The following is a 20593-nucleotide window of genomic DNA, read 5'->3' as shown; positions in this document are numbered from 1 at the left end:
GATAAAAACGGAAGCGATTTCAAAATTAAAGTCCTTCATATAATCAATGGTTTCAGGTTTAATATATAATATAATATAATATAATATAATATAATATAATATAATATAATATAATATAATATAATATAATACGCTCGTATTCCAATCATAAAACATTTATTATAGATTGCATTTTATTTTTGAACACAACATGACTTTTATTTTGACAGAATACTTTAGACGTTCCTAATTGTTGCTGATGGAACTAACTTGCAACTTTTCACACATGAAAGCAAGAGACGGTTCTTTGATATATCGGTCAATGAATTGGTTTGGCTTCGGTTTCGATGGCTTTGGTCAGATACGGCCGGCAGATGTGAGCGGACAGGTATCGTGTGAAGTGAACACACCTGTCCTGATATCAGGTGTGCTCAGATCAGACTGTAGAGTCAGAGCCAGCTGGAGCTCCAGAGCTGATGTGCATCTTACAGACTGTAAGTAAACTATGAGTAGCCAAATCAGGGTTTTCTGCAATATTAGTCACATTCACTGTCTATAATAAAATAAATGAAGTTTATATTATTTATATATAGATTTTGTTTCGTGCATATTACTGACATACGTTGTTTTAAAAATATTCTTTGCTTACATTATGAAATATAATAAAATAAAATAACTTTAAATGCACGTACAAGTCACATTTAACACATGATTTACGTATTACTGTTTCTATAATAATAATCTATAATAAAATAAATTTACTTTATATATATATATATATATATATATATATATATATATATATATATTACTCGCATACAGTTTTATTCATTATGCTTTTGTTTTTTTCTACAATATTAGTCACACACACACAGATAACTATGAGTAACAAAATTATTTCTTAGTTTTATTGTTTTCGATATGTCAAGTTTATTATTTCTAATGCATAATGAACTAATACAAAAACAATATACATTTTATTTGACTTTTTAAAATATTTGTATTTATATTGATTTTGTTCTGGGCATCTCACTCACTTACATTTTTTTATCCTATCCTTTGTTCACATTAGATGCATCCCGTTAGTTATTTTCTATGTATAATGCAAGTCAATTTTGGTTTCAGGTGGCAGTCATGTGTGTGTGTCTGGTTCATCAGAAGAGGTTTGTGGAGGTATTTTTCCAGAGAGTCGGGGCTGCACAGACGCTCTCATCAGTGAAAGATACCTGACGCTCAGCTTCACAGACAGAGTGGAATGCTGGGAAATCCAGCACCCTCAAAACAAGCTTGTGTGGAAGAGAGAGCAAGAGCTCTCTGACAATACCGGTAACATACACATGACTTTTTGTGCATAGTCCGATCATGTTTTGAAAGTAAATCTGTTGCTAGTATGATGATATTGATATGATGCATTTATTCAGGACATGCTGCTGCGCTGCCGTTAGTGTCAGGCGGGTACATCATGTCCAAACCTCCTTTTTTCCATCCTCTCTGCTCTAAACTGCATGCCGTGAGCCTGGCGTTGGGCTCTGAACACGCTGTGCTGCTGACGTCGGACGGGACTGTGTATTCCTGGGGATCTGGAAGGTACAAGAAAGATTCCAGTGCTAATCTTTTATTTAAAAATTTGTTCCATTTGTTAACTATACTGCATTTGTTTTTTAACACATGTATTATATATATAACTATATTACATTTACAAAAAGTATTAGTTAACATAAACCAATTAAAATATTTTTAAAGCATGTATTTGTCTTAGTTCATGTTCATCTTAATATTTCCTAATACAAGTTAAATTCAAAAGTATCTTTTAATGCTATTTAATAGACCTGAGCTGGATGAACTGACAATTTTATTTTCATTAACCAGTATTTACAGAAATTAATAAATGCTGTAACAGATGTAGTTCTCATCGTTTGTTAATGTTAGTTATAGTTAGACCTTATTTTAAAGTGTTACCAAAAAGAATATTATAATAATTCTATAACTAAAATAAGAAAATTAAGCATATTTTTCATTTAATGACAATTAAGCATATTTTATTAGAAATTCTCATTTCTGTAACAGTGTTGTTATTGTAACCTAAAACTATTAAAAATCATTTTCAGTTATTAAAAATAAAATAAATTGTAAAGATACAGAAAACAACAAATTTGGCATGGCAACTAACTGAAAATATGTTTACGTTAAAGTACTACAATTCTGAAAATTAAAACTGAAATAAAAATTAAAGCTAAATATAAATATTTAATAAAAATGACAAAAGCACATACAATTTACGTTTGAATACTAAAATTACAAAAATGAATACTGAAAATAAATGAAAGCTAAACAGAAATATTTAATAAAAATGGCAAACGCACATAAAATGACAAACTACTGCAAATTAAAATGAAAACTGAAAATATAAAATAAAAGCAATATTTCAAAATATTAATAAATACTATAATAGTGTATAAATAATACTAAAATAACTATTGTTATAATGCAAAAATGTGTGTGTGTGTGTGTATATATATATATATGTGTGTGTGTGTGTGTGTATTTTATATTTAATATATATATAATATTTTTATAATATATTTTATTATTTAAATTGTAAAGCATTTATATTCCTCATCATTGCAGTATTTTTTGTCCTGCCTCTAATTTATGCTTACTGTGAAAATACATTGCATTACAATAATATTTAATGTAAAATAGAACTGAAGAGTGTTTATAAACTGAGGTTTTGTTTTGTCAGTCATGGTCAGCTGGGTCATGGCGCTCTGACGTCACAGGAGGAACCTCAGGTGGTGGAGGCCCTGTGGGGTGTCCCGATCAGAGCAGTGTCTGCTGGGAACTGGCACTCCGCTTCCATCAGTAGTAAGCGTTTTCCTGAAACTTTCATGATCATATTTAGCTATTTGGTTGCTCCTCTACAGAGTGTTCATTTGAAATATGTTTTTTGTGTTTAGCTGGTGGGGACCTGTATATGTGGGGATGGAATGAAAGCGGGCAGCTCGGTCTGCCATCTAGAGGCCTGGAGGAGGAAAAGCTCAGAGGAAAAATCAGTGGTAAAATGACCATATATGAGTCCCTGGACCACAAAACCAGTCATAAGGGTCCAAATTGAGATGTATACATCATCTGAAAGCTGATTAAATAAACTTTCCACTGATGTACGGTTTGTTAGGATAGCACAATATTTAGCCGAGTTATAACTATTTGAAAATCTGGAATCTGAGGGTGCAAAAAAATCAAAATACTGAGAAAATCTCCTTTAAAGTCGTCCAAATGAAGTTCTTAGCAATGCATATTACTAATTAAAAATGAAGTTTTGATATATTTACAGTAGGAAATTTACTAAATATCTTCATGGAACATGATCTTTACTTAATATCCTAATGATTTTTGGCATGAAAGAAAAATGGATAATTTTGACCCATACAATGTATTTTTGGCTATTGCTACAAATATACCCCAGCGACTTAAGACTGCTTTTGTGCTCCAGGGTCACATATCTGACTTTACATATGAATATATTACTACACAGCTACATGGTTATGTTACTGTGCAGGAAACACTGAGCAGCCCATAAACAAAGATGAGAAGAAGGAAGCGGATGTGTTTATTTCTATTCAAGCGTTCCCAGCTCTAGTAGACGTCCCTAATGTGTCAGAGATCAGCAGAATCAGCTGTGGATCCCGTCATACAGCGGCCGTCACCGGTGAGATCCAGATCTGATCCCTGCAGCATAAACTGGACTCAACAAAAAATTAACTTATTCTTTTTTATTTGTAGGTACAGGGGATCTGTACACCTGGGGATGGGGTAAGAGTTTGCTTCGTTTTCTAGAAATAAATCAATGTAAATAGTCTCTTATGCTCAGCAAGGCTGCATTTATTTGTGACTTTGCTGAATAAGGGCATTAAAGGAATAGTTCATTCAATACTGACTCCAAAATGTTAAAAGGTAAAGTGTGGTAATTGTTATTTCAAAAGTGCTAAAAGTTACCTTTTCTCTGTGTGTGTCGTATTATTAGGCCATTATGGACAGCTGGGACATGGCACTGAAAATAGCACGGATGAGCCAACACTGGTGGACTATTTCCCTAGCCATCGAATGTGTGTTAAGGATGTTGTTTGTGGGTTATGGAACACTTTTGTGTCCGCTGTTCCAAAAGAACAACCTCCATCCTGACTGAAATAGACTCTTTCAGAGTGTCCTAGAAATACAGGGATGCCAAAGTTGTAGAATTAGAGTTTATTAAATTAGGTACAAATATATGATCCAAAATACAGGATAGAAAGTAGATTTTTTTAACAGAGTAAGTAATTTTTTTTTCAAACATATATAAATGGTAGAAATACTGAATAAGAATATACATTCACAATTAGAAATAAGCTACATTATTGACAGATTAGAGGCACAGGTGAAAAATCCGGACCGGAAAGCAGCTTCCATTCTGTGTAAACTTCACAGCACAATCTTGAATGAACTGCAAAAGAACACGCTCAGTCAATGAGGAGAAATACTGCCTTCAACTCTTCTTAGGAAGTTCATACTTATTAGGTCTTAAATTGTAATTATGATGTGATTTTGGTCAGTTTCATATTTTTTCCTTCTTTCCTTGGTCAGAATAAATTTGTAATTTTGGGCAGTTTCATATTTTTTTCCTAACTTTTTCACCTCTCAAATGTTTTTACTAACACAAAATGATAAAGTGCAATATGTGAATTAGATGTATAATTGATGCTTTATGCATTTTATAATTAGTGTGCTGCAACAAAGAATGATGGGAAATGCAATTTAGTCATGTAAGCCAAATAAAATATAAATATTAGATGAAAAACGTAATTAGAAATTGGCAACTAACTTTACTAAATAAGCTGAAGTACTACAATTATTTAAAATAAAACTGCAATATCAAAATTACTCATAATAAATTAAATAATGCTATATAGAAATATTAAAAGAAAAAAATGACAAAAGGACTTAAAATTACTCAAACTTAAACTAAGATGAAAACTGAAAATAGAAAATAATTGAAAATTAATAAAATATAAAAATCTTATATTATTACTAAAAGTAAAAGTAATAAATTAATAATACAATTTACATTTGATTAAATTAATAAAATTAATGAACAAAGCTATATAGAATTTTTTTTAACTAATTAAAAAAACAGAAACAATTACTAAAATAAAAACTGAAAATATAAAAAGCTAAAAAACAATAAAAAAATAATAATATATATGTCAGCTAAATTTGTCTGTCAAGCTATCAAGTTTAAATATTACACTTACTAACACTGAAATAATAATTTATTACATTTATAAAACTATAAATGTAATTACATAAAAACTAATAACATTTAACAAAATTACTTAAACTAAAATTAAAAAATACACACAAAGCTTCATCGCCATTCCTCAATTGTTCAATAAATAATATGAAAAACTAAACTATACAGTTAACATTCACAAGTGAAACTTATTTAGACCGAAGGCAGCAAAATATGTCAACTGTCCAATATTTCACTTTTTAAATAAAAAGCTAAATTCGGTCACCTGACAAAATCTGGAGATCTGGAGATGACATGCTGAAATTCGGAGAGATTGACTGTGCCGTCCTTATCAATGTCAGACTCTTCCAGGATCTGCACAATTACATGCGTTTACATTAGTAAAGTTCATCCAGCAGTATCTCTCATTGAGGTGATGTATCTCCACCACACTCACATTGCTTATGAGCTGTCTCATCTCCTCTGCCGTCAGACGGGTGTCGTCCGTCTCACCAGTCAGAGAGTTCACCAGCTTCTCCAGGTCTCTAGTATCAAGAGTCCCGTCATCATCAAAGTCTGCAGCATAAGAAGTGTTTATAATGAGTGCTGTTTGATATTGCTATTGTGTTAAACATCAATATTGAGAAGAATCCATCTACTACCAAAGATTCGGAAAGCGTAGTGGGACTTGATTTCGAGGGTCGCCGAATCACTGAAGGCACTCAAGAGGTCCAGGAAATCCTCAAAGCTCAAGCTGCCATCCTTCATGTCAGAGGTTGAGAAGACGTGACACATCCTTTTCTGGAAGGGGTTAGACTGTGACAGCCAACAAAAACAGAATATAGTCAGAGGTCACAATATACACAGCCGAATGGCTGAATCTGGAAGGATTTGAAAATATTTAGCTTAAAGAATATCTACCCTGTTTTCAGAAACATTAGGGGGTTTGCATTGTGACTGCAGTACAGCTCTTTTTTAACGATCTAAGCGCATGGCGCAGGTGCACTTAGGGACTGTCCAAATCCACTTTTGCTAGTTTAACCATGGAAAACAATAGCGCATGGTCTAAAAGGTTTGTACCTATTCTCTTGATGAGTCATGAGTGTGTTTTGGGCATAACAGGCAATAAACCAATTGTTTACATGCAACCAAATAATCCGTTTGTAATCTGATTGACGGCTCAAACGGACTGAAAAGACTTAATGTAAACACCTTAATCGATCCGATTGAGCTCGATTGGATTGAAGTGGGTGGTTTATTCCTTTTCTAATCCGATTGAACGTGCATGCAAACACTCGATCAGATTGAAAACCGAAACTGAAAGGACTGCGCATGTGCAATGACGCAGAAATAGCGTAATTACGTAAGACGCACAGAACAATGTGACGCAGGACTTGAAAATGACAACTGTGTCGGGCTGAAACTAGCAAAAAACACTTGCGTTGCACCTGGCACCGCATTGCACCAGGTGTATGATAGGGCCCTTTATCAGTTACCTTCAGTTCAGGAAGTGTGAGGATCTTCTCCATGGACACCCTGGAGCTGTACGGTCCATTTTCTCTGTCCTGCAGTTCAGAGAATATTTTGTGTGCCCTAAACAAACACATTGATGATGAGCCCCAAAAGTCTATAATGTGATGACATTCAAACATTTTTTATGTGTGAGGTAATATAGTTTCAGTAACTAAACTACTGTACATTTGTGTAGTTTAGCTATTGTCAACAAATCCACTTTACAGGGAATGCCAAGGCAAAATGTACCATGGTTGAGATGATTACTGAAAAGGCAATAATAAAAATAATATTTAAAAAAAATTAAAATAATTGTTGGTAACTGAAATGAAGCTAAAATAAATTATTAATGTTAGAACTGGGATATTTTCAGCTTCCAGGAATTGTGTACAGATCCTTGAAACATGGGGCCGTGCATTATCATGCTGCAACATGAGGTGATGGTCGTGGATGAATGGCACAACAATGGGCCTCAGGATCTCGTCATGGTATCTCTGTGCATTCAAAATGCCATCAATAAAATGCACCTGTGTTTGTTGTCCATAACATACGCCTGCCCATACCATAACCCCACCGCCATCATGGGCCACTCGATCCACAACGTTGACATCAGCAAACCGCTCACCCACATGACGCCATACACGCTGTCTGCCATCTGCCCTGTACAGTGAAAACCGGGATTCATCTGTGAAGAGAACACCTCTCCAAAGTGCCAGACACCATCGAATGTGAGCATTTGCCCACTCAAGTCGGTTACGACAACAAACTGCAGTCAGGTCTAGACCCCGATGAGGACGACGAGCATGCTTCCCTGAGACGGTTTCTGACAGTTTGTGCAGAAATTCTTTGGTTATGCAAACCGATTGCTGCAGCAGCTGTCCGGGTGGCTGGTCTCAGACGATCTTGGAGGTGAAGATGCTGGATGTGGAGGTGCTGGGCTGGTGTGGTTACACGTGGCCTGCGGTTGTGAGGCCGGTTGGATGTACTCCCAAATTCTCTGAGACGGCTTATGGTAGAGAAATGAACATTCGATTCACATTGGTGGACATTCCTGCAGTCAGCATGCCAATTGCACGCTCCCTCAAAACTTGCGACATCTGTGGCATTGTGCTGTGTGATAAAGCTGCACATTTTAGAGTGGTCTTTTATTGTGGCCAGCCTAAGGCACACCTGTGCAATAATCATGCTGTCTAATCTAATCTTGATATGCCACACCTGTGAGGTGGATGGATTCTCTCGGTAAAGGAGAAGTGCTCACTAACACCGATTTAGACAGATTTGTGAACAATATTTGAGATAAATAGGCCTTTTGTGTACATAGAAAAAGTCTTAGATCTTTTGAGTTCAGCTCATGAAAAATGGGGGCAAAAACAAAATTGTTGCGTTTATAATTTTGTTCAGTGTAATTAAATTAAGATATTTAAGCAACTTTTACAAAAATGCTTTAGAAGAAAACATTAAGGTGTGAATCATGTCAATGTCTGAAAATATATCAGAGCAAGATATTTTCAGTTGAGGCAGCTCAAACATGCATTTTAGTCTAGGACTAGCTTAAGCCTTGTCTGTGAAACTGGGGGTAAAACTGAAAGAAAAATAAATTAGATAAATCATATAGCTAAATAGAAAAATGTCAAATGTCAAAATTAAAATAAGTTGAAGTACAACAGATACTAAAAAATAAAAGTTAAACAGAAATATTATATATATATATATATATATATATATATATATGTGACAAAAGCACTTCAGCTAAATTTATATTGAAAAATATAAATAAGCTAATTCAAAGTATTGCCAAATACTATACTATAAATAATATAATAACCCTGCAATAAATCAGCCTGTCAAGTTTTATGGCTATTCCTCACCTGAACACAAAATAAGAAACTAAACTGTACAGTCAATACTCAATTAAAACTTACGTACACTGAAAGCAGCAAAACATAACAGAAAATATTTTTAAACTGACGTCTTGTAACCACAAGTTTAAGTACATCATGACTTTACTTACAGTAAGATTTCTTGCTTTGTGAGAAATGTGAGCTCCTGTGCAAGTAAAAATGAAAAATTATAAACAAATAAAAGCAACTCATCGCTATATAGAATAAATGTTCAATAAATAAACACATATTTACCAACATATATTTAAATATTACATATACATTTTTTTTAAATTGACTCTATCTATCTATCTATCTATCTATCTATCTATCTATCTATCTATCTATCTATCTATCTATCTATCTATCATCCATCTATCTATCTATCTATCTATCTATCTATCTATCTATCTATCTATCTATCTATCTATCTATCTATCATCCATATATCTATCTATCTATCATCCATCCATCTATCCATCATCCATCTATCTATCTATCTATCTATCTATCTATCTATCTATCTATCTATCTATCTATCTATCTATCTATCTATCTATCTATCATCCATCTATCTATATATCTATCTATCCATCATCCATATATCTATCTATCTATCATCCATCCATCTATCCATCATCCATCTATCTATCTATCTATCTATCTATCTATCTATCTATCTATCTATCTATCTATCTATCATCCATCTATCTATCTATCTATCTATCTATCTATCTATCTATCTATCTATCTATCTATCTATCTATCTATCTATCATCCATCTATCTATCTATCCATCATCCATCTATCTATCTATCTATCTATCTATCTATCTATCTATCTATCTATCTATCTATCTATCTATCTATCATCCATATATCTATCTATCTATCATCCATCCATCTATCCATCATCCATCTATCTATCTATATATCTATCCATCATCCATATATCTATCTATATATCTATCCATCATCCATATATCTATCTATCTATCTATCTATCTATCTATCTATCTATCTATCTATCTATCATCCATCTATCTATCTATCTATATATCTATCCATCATCCATATATCTATCTATCTATCTATCTATCTATCTATCTATCTATCTATCATCCATCTATCTATCTATCTATCTATCTATCCATCATCCATATATCTATCTATCTATCTATCTATCTATCTATCTATCTATCTATCTATCTATCTATCTATCTATCCATCATCCATCTATCTATCTATCTATCCATCATCCATATATCTATCTATCTATCTATCTATCTATCTATCCATCATCTATCTATCTATCTATCTATCTATCTATCTATCTATCTATCTATCTATCTATCCATCTATCTATCCATCATCCATATATCTATCCATCATCCATCTATCTATCTATCTATCTATCTATCTATCTATCTATCTATCTATCTATCTATCTATCTATCCATCATCCATATATCTATCTATCTATCCATCATCCATATATCTATCTATCTATCTATCTATCTATCTATCTATCTATCCATCATCTATCTATCTATCTATCTATCTATCTATCTATCTATCTATCTATCTATCCATCATCCATCATCTATCTATCTATCTATCTATCTATCTATCTATCTATCTATCCATCATCCATCATCTATCTATCTATCTATCTATCTATCTATCTATCTATCTATCTATCTATCTATCTATCTATCTATCTATCTATCTATCTATCTATCGTTCTGTGTGTCTCACCTGATACTCTGACAGAAGATCTTTCGGTAATTTGCTCGATGTTCCTCCCATTACCACCTGCTTTTGTTCTGCACGGCAGGTACTTTAAACTATAATAAAGTCGATTAATGTTACTATTGTTTCATAAAAAACCAAAGTAAGCGCCTAAAGTTTTGCTGTTTTTAGCTAACAGGCTAAACAAACTTTGGTCGAAGCACTCCGCTTCCGCTTCCTGGATGACACGTCAGTTACTATGGCAACAGATTTGTGCACAATGGGGAATTTTTATTTAACTTCCTCGAGTTTGAGCTGGGATTTAGTTGCTTAGTTTGGTTATAAAAATGGGTTATCACAATAAAATTGTGAATAAAATATAATTATTTCCTGGAGCACCTTACTCATTGTTATTGTAAATAAACCGTGTTAATATATAATTCCGTCTAAATGCTGGGAAGGAAAAGAAAACACATCAATTATTCATATAGTATCATGTTGCTCTGACTTGCATCTGCAATTTGCTTATTATTTCAAAAGGTGGCATCATATCACCAAAAAAGTCATGCCACTTATTATGAAATAAGTAAACAATACATTTACAACTTTATTTGTGTTAATTTATAACACTGTATAACTCTCCCTATGTTCTGTATCGTCTTCAACAGTGAATCAGTGAAGATCTTTTAAAGAGCCCGTGTTAAACAAAAAGATGAAAATTATTATAGCCTAGCCTTAAAAATGCATTAAATAGGCCTACACGTTTTCAAGGTCCAAAAACATTAATCATTGTTTGTCATTTTATAAAATGCATTTAAAACTTCATAGGGGATAAATAAGGGTTTTTAACAAGGGCGTCAAAATTATTAGGGACACCCGTCTCTAGCAATAATTTTAATGTGTATTTGTTCATTTTAACAAATAAATATGTGTGTAACCACTATTGTATTGTAATTTTTGTTTGATGCAGTATTTCATGCTAGTAACTTGCTAATCATGCTAACATGTTAGTAACATGCTAATTATGCCAGCAACATGCTAATCATGCTGGAAACATGCTAACAAAATGCTAGCAACTCACTAATCATGCTGGAAACATGCTTACAACATGCTAGCGACATGCTAATCATGTTAACAGCATACTAGTGACATGCTAATCATGCTAACAACATGTTAACTTATCTACATTTTAAAACTTCAAGCTTATACAACTGTTTTAAACTTTCAAGCTAGGCTTGAAAAAACTTGACTAACTTTTTTTATCTAGTTTTTGTTTGATGTATTTTGAGGTGCAGCTCGTCATTTTAATGAATATGTTGAATATGAATATGTTCGTAGATTTGTGTTGAATGCTATCTTTTGGAATGGAAATATATATTTTAATTGTAAACATCATACCCGTTTCGCTTATTTCAGTCATAAAACTAGCGAGCTACTGACAGTGTCGTGAAAACATGACTGAAGATGCGAAACGATTGATTCAAACTCGTGAACTCGATCATTCAGTTCAAGCGATCATCAGATTAAACGGATCCATTAAATTTCGTACATCACTTAACGATTTTAAAAAGCACGTATATTGATGGGTGAAGCTACACCATTGCGTCGCAAAACTATTCACTGTTTTGAAGCTATAATCGGATCGCGTTTGCTAATCATTTGCTTTCGATCAGAATTTCGGAGAGGGTTGGCGAAGCAATTTGCGAACTGAATGATTTGCGATCCGCGTTCGAATTCTGAAATGTTGATTCGCGAAGTATTATTATTCAGATCAGGACCTTGAAGCCCAGATCGCAAATCTTTTGATTTAGATCGTAACTTCGGGGCACATATCACAGATCTTCTAAAAATTCTGTAGTTTTTACAAAATCATTTTGGCAGCTGTGGTTGCCAGAATAATTTTGTAAAAAATACAGGAAAACTGTACAATTTACAGTATAAAACTGTAATTTACAAACAAGGAAATTTGAATGTAAACCACTAAATTCAACAACACACACTGCTATTAAAATCTGTTTTGTACCTTTAACATTCTGACAACCACCATAATAATGCAGGTGGTACAAGAGAAAGCCACATGAAGAATCAAAGCTCAACACAAGTAGCTTCGCCACAAGCAGAAGTATATACTAATATATAGAAGGTGCACAGAGTCATTCATGCAAACGCAAAACACCATCATGGTAACACACATGATACTTAAATAATGCAATAAAACTTTCATTAAAAACATAAAGCCCAAATGTACATAACTGATAACAAAAACTATTAAAAAACATGTTTATTTAAACAAAATACTTTCAAATGTGGATTGTCATGCAGGGAATTCTGGGAATATCAATGTAAATTATACATTGATTTGTTATTTTTACTTCTAAAAATTGTACAATTAACAGCATTTTACTGTAAAATTACATGAAATGTCTGATTAGATCTTTTACCGTTTTTCCCTGTGTATAGTACAGGAACTCACTGTTAACCTATTAACATTTTTTACAGTAGCGTTTTTACAAAATGTTACAGTTAAAATTACACTTATTTTTACAGGGTACATTAAACCATTAAAGCAGTACAGTTATAAAAACAAAACAAAGAAAGAGAAAGAACTGGTCCGTGTATCATTAGTTTTTTTTTATTTAATATTGATAGTAGAAAAACAAGAAAATGGCGCCTATTTTCATTTGTTCAAAAAAAGGAAAAAACGAGAATTCAGCTTAATTTTTCCTTTTTCGTACAGGCATAGAAAACTGAACAAACATCTTAAATATTCGATGTCTACACGTGGGAAGGAATTAAACGCCCCTTTCTGCTGATTGGTCAGCCAAAGCTCAACCGGGCCTTCATCAGTACTTCTGCAGTTCGATGCAACAGAATAATAGTCCTCCTCTGCTGCAGGTGTACAGATTCATAACCCGTTTTATTGCAACTACATTTCCTCTTTTTCTCATCAAACAAGCAGACTAATGAATAGCTCGACACAGCTTGTCAGAGTCTAGACAAGGCTTTTTTCTGTGTATGCCAGCGGTATATAAGAGCTGGTATACACAGCTATACCGTGCTGGTATACACGGTATATAAGAGCTGTGTATAAGAGCTATAGCCTTCCATATTTTTCAGACTGTAAAGTCACTTTTTTTTATCATGATACATACTGTGATTTATTCCAAAGTGACTTATATGATGCATTTAACGCCAAATAATCTAAATGTTGACTTTTATAGGCGTGTCAAGGATTCACTGTGTTTGTGTTTATTTAAAAAAAAATATAATAATAATAATAAAAATAGATATAATAGATCAGGGCTGTCCAAACTCGGTCCTGGAGGACCGGTGTCCTACAGAGTTTAGCTCCAACCCCAATTAAACACACCTGAAGCAACTAATCAAGCTCTTACTAGGCGTACTAGAAACTTCCATGCAGGTGTGTTGAGGCAAGTTGGAGCTAAACTCTGCAGGACACCGGCCCCCCAGGACCGAGTTTGGACAGCCCTGTAATAGACCATATACTACACTGATATGAAATAATATCATATCTTTATATGATCCCTACCAATAGCGACTACTAAATTGTCCCAAGCAATAATTTACATTTAGTCAGATAGCAGACGCTTTTATCTTACAATAAATAATTAAATGGTGTCCCCACCAATGCCAGAATCAAACCTACGCCCTTGGTTTGTAATAATACCATGTGCGGGATCAGGATGGGTTCAGTCGGTTGGACCTTCTTTCGAGTAAAAAGGTCCATCCAGCTGAACGCACGGGGATCCCGCCGCGCATGATGTACGCTTCACCCACAATCCTTCGCGCGGTCACATCATGGCAGACGAGCAGACGCAGGAGCTGCAGTCCGCAGCTGCACAAATGCAGATTTTACCAAACGGAGACTCTCATTTTCCCAAAGAGGACATTGATCCCGCTGACGAGACCGGGAAGAAGAAGAAAAAGAAGAAGAAGAAGGGAAAAGCTGGAGTCGTAGGTAATAAAAACGGACGAACGTGTCTTGTGGCCCAGTCTGACAAACCGACGAGACCTCGCTAAATCTGATAAATTATTTAAAGCACATTCAATTAATAGCGACACAGTATTTTAACAGCGCTTAATGTTTAGTTTATGCGCTGGAGTGTTGAGTTAATGGCTGGTTAGAGTGCTTAACTAGCATTAGCTGCTGAACTCATGTTAGTTGTGTAATGTTATGAGAGGACGATTATATATGTGCTTTATTCCTGTCAAATGTGTATTGTATTGCGATATCTACATCAAATTCCCTGTACTATTATTTATAGGAAACCATGAGGCTGAAGGAGAGCCAGGCATCACCAAAGTGGCAAATCAACTGCAGCAACAGACTTTAGATAAAGAGGACGAGCCAGAAGAGGGTTTGTCTGAAGTTAATTACTAATAAATCTCATTACAATTCCAGTATTATTTTTTATAATGACTCTAGCACGCTCTATTCTAATTCTATTCTTTAAAAAACTGCCCCTTTTAGACATGCACTCTATTAATTTAATATCTTTTAAAACACTAGCTTCTCTATTCTTTTGTTTTTGTATTCTATTTGTTTTATTTATTTATTATACAATTCACAAAAAGCAAAAAAAAAAAGCCTCTAACACTAGCTTGCTCTATTCTTTTTCTATTCTATCTGTTTTCTTTTTATTTATTATATAATAAAAAAAAATAATTGCTAAGTGAGATTTGTCATAGCACTTGCATATCATTGCTCTTTTGTTGATTATTGCTTCCTTATTTGTAAGTGGCTTTGGATAAAAGCATCTGCTAAATGGAAAAGTATATTGTGAAATTTCTATTTGGCAGATGGTGAGGAGGGAGATTCAACTGGAAAGAAAAAGAAAAAGAAGAAGAAAAAGAAAGGACGTGAGTGATTCTTTAAATTCCCCCTGTAGTCACATATTGATTCTGTAAAAGGCCTTGTATATATATTCATATTACTAAATTCTCTTTTAGCCAAAGTTCAAACAGATCCTCCATCTATCCCCATCTGTGAGCTTTACACCAATGGAGTTTATGCCAAGGGTCAGGAATGTGAATATCCACCGATGCAAGATGGGTACGGACAGCAGCTGCTTATTTACACACTCTAAAACACTTCAAAACATCATAGTGGATGTGTTTTATTTCACACAGACGTACTGCTGCATCGCGGATGACCAACGAGGAGAAGAAATTTTTGGATCAGGCTAATGAGGAGATGTGGAATGACTTCAGACAGGCTGCTGAGGCCCACCGGCAGGTCAGGAAATACGTCATGAGCTGGATCAAACCGGGCATGACCATGATCGAGATCTGGTGAGTGACACCATTCGTGGGCTACATTTGTGATATAAAGCTAGTTGGCTTTCATCGGGAAACTTTGGTTAGTGCTGCATTTGAAATGTAAAAGTCATGTTTACTTGGGGATTTACACGCAGCTAGGGCAAAATTTCTGTCGATGCTAAAAAAAACTACTATCTGGATTTATGAAAGACACACAGTGAAACATTAGTGAGCGTAAAGGCGTGGGTACAGTTATTTTTGCAGCTGGTCTTATTGTACATGCATTTGTAGGAGATTCTCTTTCAAATGCAAAATTTTTAGGAGAGTATTTAAATAAATTATGCAAGGTTTACTTAAAGATTTTCTTAGCGCTTCACATGGCTGTGAGTTGCTCATTTGTGCTCTTGGTATATTGCATTGTTCATTATTTAAAATAAACCAGCTGCATCTGTTTTCTTTAATTTGCTCATTGTCAGTAGATGAACTGCAGTGCTTTCCTCTCCCGTCGGTGCTTTTATGGGATTGCAGTCTCGCTAATTTGCCCTGTTTAGTAAATCTGGCACAAAAGTGTTATACAGCCCTTCTTAGCTTTAGCACAGCCTTCAGATGACCTGCAAAATATCTAGTTATAGCTTTTTCTGGTTGACACTCATTGGCAGACATGTGCCGAGTTTAATCCGCTAATCAGGTCTCATTTTTCCCTGCTAGTGAAAAACTGGAAGATTGCTCTAGGAAGCTGATTAAGGAAAACGGTCTGAACGCTGGTTTGGCTTTTCCGACCGGCTGCTCGCTGAACCACTGCGCTGCTCACTACACTCCTAATGCAGGAGACCCTACCGTTCTCCAGTACGACGATGTCTGCAAGATCGACTTCGGCACGCACATTAATGGTGCGCCTATAGCAGCAAACATACTGCAAATGACCAATTACCATTTTAATTCCTTCTAAGTGATTTTTATACTGATGTTTGAGTATTTTGGTATTCCAGGTCGAATCATTGACTGTGCCTTTACTGTCACCTTCAACCCAAAGTATGACAAACTGCTGGAAGCTGTTAAAGATGCTACAAATACTGGAATTAAGGTAGAGTTATAATTCATCTGAGTGAGTGAAAACATGCAGGTGACATTTCACTTGGGAAAAAAATTATTCTCATCAGTCTCCTATGCTTGCCATAGCCACATTTATTTGATCAAAAATACAGTAAAAAGAGTAGAATTGTGAAATTATTACAATTTTAATTACTTTTCTTTCAGAATATATAAAGATGAATTTTCAGCATCATTACTCCAGTCTTCAGTGTCACATGATCCTTCAGAAATCAGTATAATATGTAGATTAACTGCCTAATAAACATTTCTAATATGTGCTGCGTCATATTTCTGTAGAAGCGGATTCATTTTTATCAGGATCCTTTGTTTAAAAGAACACAATTTATATAAAACAGAAATGCTTTGTAACATTTATAAATGCCTTTACTGTCACTTTTTGATCAATTTAATGCTGAAGCAAAATTTCTAATTTCTTTCAAAAGTCTTTCTAAACCCGAAATGTTTAAACATTAGTGCAAGTTAAATGTATAAGTATTTTATTGGCATTACAGTAATTGAATAATCAAAGTATTGTAAAGCTCATTTTTATTTTCTATCAGTGTGCAGGTATTGATGTTCGTTTGTGTGACATTGGAGAGTCAATTCAAGAGGTTATGGAGTCTTATGAAGTGGAAATCGATGGAAAAACATATCAAGGTAAATATAAATTGTTTTAACAGCAAAGACCTAGAAATAACACATGATCTTATTTAACCAATGATGTTACTTTTCTTTCCAGTGAAACCAATCCGAAATCTCAATGGCCACTCTATTGGACAGTACAGAATACATGCAGGCAAGACGGTGCCCATAGTGAAAGGAGGTGAAGCCACTAGGATGGAGGTACGTTGTGACTTTCTACAAATTTTTTGTTTCACAGATTTGAATACATCTTTGCTTGGTTTTTATTTGGTGATTCACCCAATAAATGTTCATAAGAAGGAAAACAGAGGCTGCATTTGTATGTCTCAGGAGAAAGACTTAATCTTTGGAAAAGGGACAACGAAATTTTGAACAGTTTTGAGAACGTCTCAGTCTGATGGTTTAGGGCTGAATTTGGGTGTGCAAGAGTTATCAACACAAACCTAAGCGGACACATCTCTATCAGTCAACACCACAGGGCTTAAAGAGAGGTGTAGTCAAGTACACCAGCCTCCAAAATGTTCATCAGTCATCAGGAATCATTCTAATATGTTGATTTGCTGCTCAAGAAACATTTCTGATTATCAAACAAGAGGGAAACCGTGATGCATTTGTTTTTGTTTCAGGATTCTTTGAGTAGAAATGTCAAAAGAACAGCATTTATTTGAAATAGAAATCTTTTGTAATATTATAAATGTCTTTGCTGTCACTTTTGAGCAATTTAATGCACCCTTGCTGAATAAGTGTTAATATCATTCAGTAAATAAATCTTACTGAGCCCAAACATCACTTTTGTCAATTCAACATTTTATTGTGAAGGTGTACATCTGCTCCTTCATTTGGAAAGCAATCATGTAGTGTTGTTAATCTCACTGTTAAGGCTTTAATTCTGTCGTTTTGACAGTGTTGTCATATGCTGAATTTCCTCTTAGTAGTAGTAGTAGCCCTTTATTGTCACTAGTCACAAGTACCAGCGAAATTAACCATCAACCTGTCCATACATACACAACATGCATACAATATGACAAGAGGGTAGACAGGACAGGAAGACAGGGAATTTAGGAAGATAATACAGCATAAACATGAGGAAGGGAGAGGAGAAAAAAATATAGCCCCCAGACTATGCTCCTGCGGGAGTACAGTATGAGAACAGGGAAAAAAAACTCAGCAACAGAAGCACATAATCATAACATAGACACATGACTAGGTGGTAATCCAGCTCTGGCAAGCAGCCATCTGGTCCTGCGGCCTTCCAAGGCGCCGGTCACAGACCCGCTTATTCACAGTGGCGGTGCGAAGCGGCGAAGGCGTTGGATGGGGGTTGGGAGGTGAATGCATATCAGTATATGTGATGGAGTTCGTGTGTTCGTTGGCCTGGTGTGTCGTCACGCTGGAATTCAAATCAAGTTGCCTCAGTCAGCAGATTGTAATAGCGAAACAGCCTTGATCAGGTCCCAGACAGTCGTCAACAGCAGGTGTCTGGAAGGGGGGAGGAACGCGAGAGCGTCTTCACTGCAGTGCTTCTTCCGGGGTTGTTTACACCAGCAGTGACCTTGCCGAGCCAGCTGGTTGAGGGGAGCCGAAAGAAGATAAGATTTCGATTGTTTGGTCTTGGGGCGAGTAGCCTCATTCCAATTTGACGGCTACTCTCTTAGTCCATTACTGGTCTCCAAATCAAATTTTCCTTTGCAAAAGCCATGAGCTTCTCCGTGATGGTATCCATATTGCGGTTAATAGTCTCAGACAGAGCTGACCGCTCTGCTCACTGCTTCAATCATGACGGGCAGCCTTGTGAGGCTTTGGACAGCTGTTTCCGTCTCCTTAATTCTTTGATAATACAGAGCAAAGCCTAATCCAATCAGCAGTAAACCCGTTATCGTGGTTCTTTTACAGGAAGGAGAGGTTTATGCTATCGAGACCTTCGGCAGCACTGGGAAAGGCATGGTGCACGATGACATGGAGTGCTCCCATTACATGAAAAACTTTGAAGTTGGTCACGTGCCAATAAGGTGAGATACACACCGATCTTATTCCTAAGTAACTCTCCAGAAACAAGGAGTTTGTCAGTCATAGCCAATCAGAAGATATTTGACTTAATGTTCTGGGAGCATGTCTGTGATACCTAAAAAGGTTCCCTATTTTCATCAGAATTATGATTTACCTGCTCACGTTTCTCTTTCCCAGACTCCCCAGAGCCAAGCACTTGTTGAATGTGGTCAACGAGAACTTCGGCACTCTCGCCTTCTGCCGCCGCTGGTTGGATCGCCTCGGTGAGACCAAATATTTAATGGCACTGAAGAACCTATGCGACCTGGGCATCATCGACCCCTACCCGCCTCTGTGCGACACCAAAGGCTGCTACACGGCCCAGTTTGAACACACCATCCTGCTGAGACCCACCTGCAAGGAGGTGGTCAGCCGAGGAGATGATTACTAGGCCTCCACCTCACCAGTTTTTATAAATCTCTCCTCTGCGTTCGTATCACATGTGTATTTTGATGGGTAAAGGCCTGAGTAAGTTAACGAGCTGTGCCTTCTCATTTTTAACATGCTAGTATTTGTTTGTATAAAGGATGAATGGAGGTTTAAGTGGTAAACATGCCCCTTGTTTAACCATAGTGTAACTCACTGGCGCAGATGTGTACTTTACTTACTGCCCACCCGTAAAGTGCTCTAGAACCAATTTGTAATGCTGACAACGATCTGGTGCACTTTTCTTGATTAATATCCAGAAAAATGTGAATTCAAAAGCACATTTTTAGATTATCTGGATTAGCTATGTTACACATTAGCAGTTGCACATTTGTTTTCTGTACACAAAGCTATATTAGATCTTGGCCTAAGAGAAAATAGGAAACTTTCATGTTTTGAATTTTTTCTTTTTTTTTTTTCGAGTGCTGTTTTTCCTTTTCAGTTTGATTGTTACACATTTAGGCTGAAAAATAGTATGAAACATTACAGGTGGGGTTTGGCTTTATACCTTAGCTCAAGAATGGACTTTAATGCAGCATATACCCCCATAATAAAATAATCATTCAAACGCATGCTTTCCTCTAAGAGTGGGCACTCATTACAAAGTTGGCGATGTTGATATGTAAGCATCTATATTTTGGCTATGCTTGATTTCAGGGAAAGCCTGTTTGAAATCAATCACCTTTCTCAGAATAAAGCACGTGTTTTATTTTGAAGTGCAAATAAAATTTATAAGAAAT

General features: G+C 35.3%; 3 protein-coding genes across 4 annotated transcripts; 2 read left to right on the top strand and 1 right to left on the bottom strand.

Annotated features, from left to right (window-relative positions):
- Positions 1-217: 217 nt before the first annotated feature.
- Positions 218-4623, top strand: rccd1 (RCC1 domain containing 1). The gene is made up of 8 exons (XM_079412433.1): positions 218-473; positions 1105-1305; positions 1401-1566; positions 2723-2844; positions 2937-3035; positions 3539-3688; positions 3763-3792; positions 4004-4623. Exons 1-8 carry the CDS (start codon positions 239-241, stop codon positions 4159-4161), a joined length of 1161 nt encoding a protein of 386 aa, XP_079268559.1. The 5' UTR covers positions 218-238; the 3' UTR covers positions 4162-4623.
- cib1 (calcium and integrin binding 1 (calmyrin)) lies at positions 4205-10872 on the bottom strand. Of its 2 annotated transcripts, none has more exons than XR_013783982.1 (7): positions 10395-10619; positions 8769-8803; positions 6742-6838; positions 5908-6061; positions 5703-5821; positions 5475-5620; positions 4205-4495 (listed from the first exon to the last, which is right to left on the bottom strand). XR_013783982.1 is itself a non-coding variant. In XM_079412434.1 (7 exons), the coding sequence occupies exons 1-7, from the start codon at positions 10443-10445 to the stop codon at positions 4438-4440; spliced, it is 567 nt and encodes a 188-aa protein (XP_079268560.1). In that variant the 5' UTR covers positions 10446-10872; the 3' UTR covers positions 4211-4437. The 2 variants fall into 2 exon arrangements, 1 of the variants encoding a protein (XP_079268560.1); XM_079412434.1 differs by having other exon boundaries at positions 4211-4459; positions 5532-5620; positions 10395-10872.
- Positions 10873-14165: 3293 nt separating this feature from the next.
- Positions 14166-20593, top strand: metap2b (methionyl aminopeptidase 2b). The gene is made up of 11 exons (XM_079412617.1): positions 14166-14346; positions 14654-14746; positions 15189-15248; positions 15339-15441; positions 15519-15680; positions 16356-16537; positions 16637-16731; positions 17300-17396; positions 17479-17582; positions 19275-19390; positions 19566-20593. The coding sequence occupies exons 1-11, from the start codon at positions 14187-14189 to the stop codon at positions 19816-19818; spliced, it is 1425 nt and encodes a 474-aa protein (XP_079268743.1). The 5' UTR covers positions 14166-14186; the 3' UTR covers positions 19819-20593.

Source organism: Barbus barbus, assembly GCF_936440315.1.
Source record: "Barbus barbus genome assembly, chromosome: 48".
NCBI lineage: Eukaryota > Metazoa > Chordata > Actinopteri > Cypriniformes > Cyprinidae > Barbus > Barbus barbus.
This window is presented reverse-complemented; position numbering and strand designations above follow the sequence as displayed.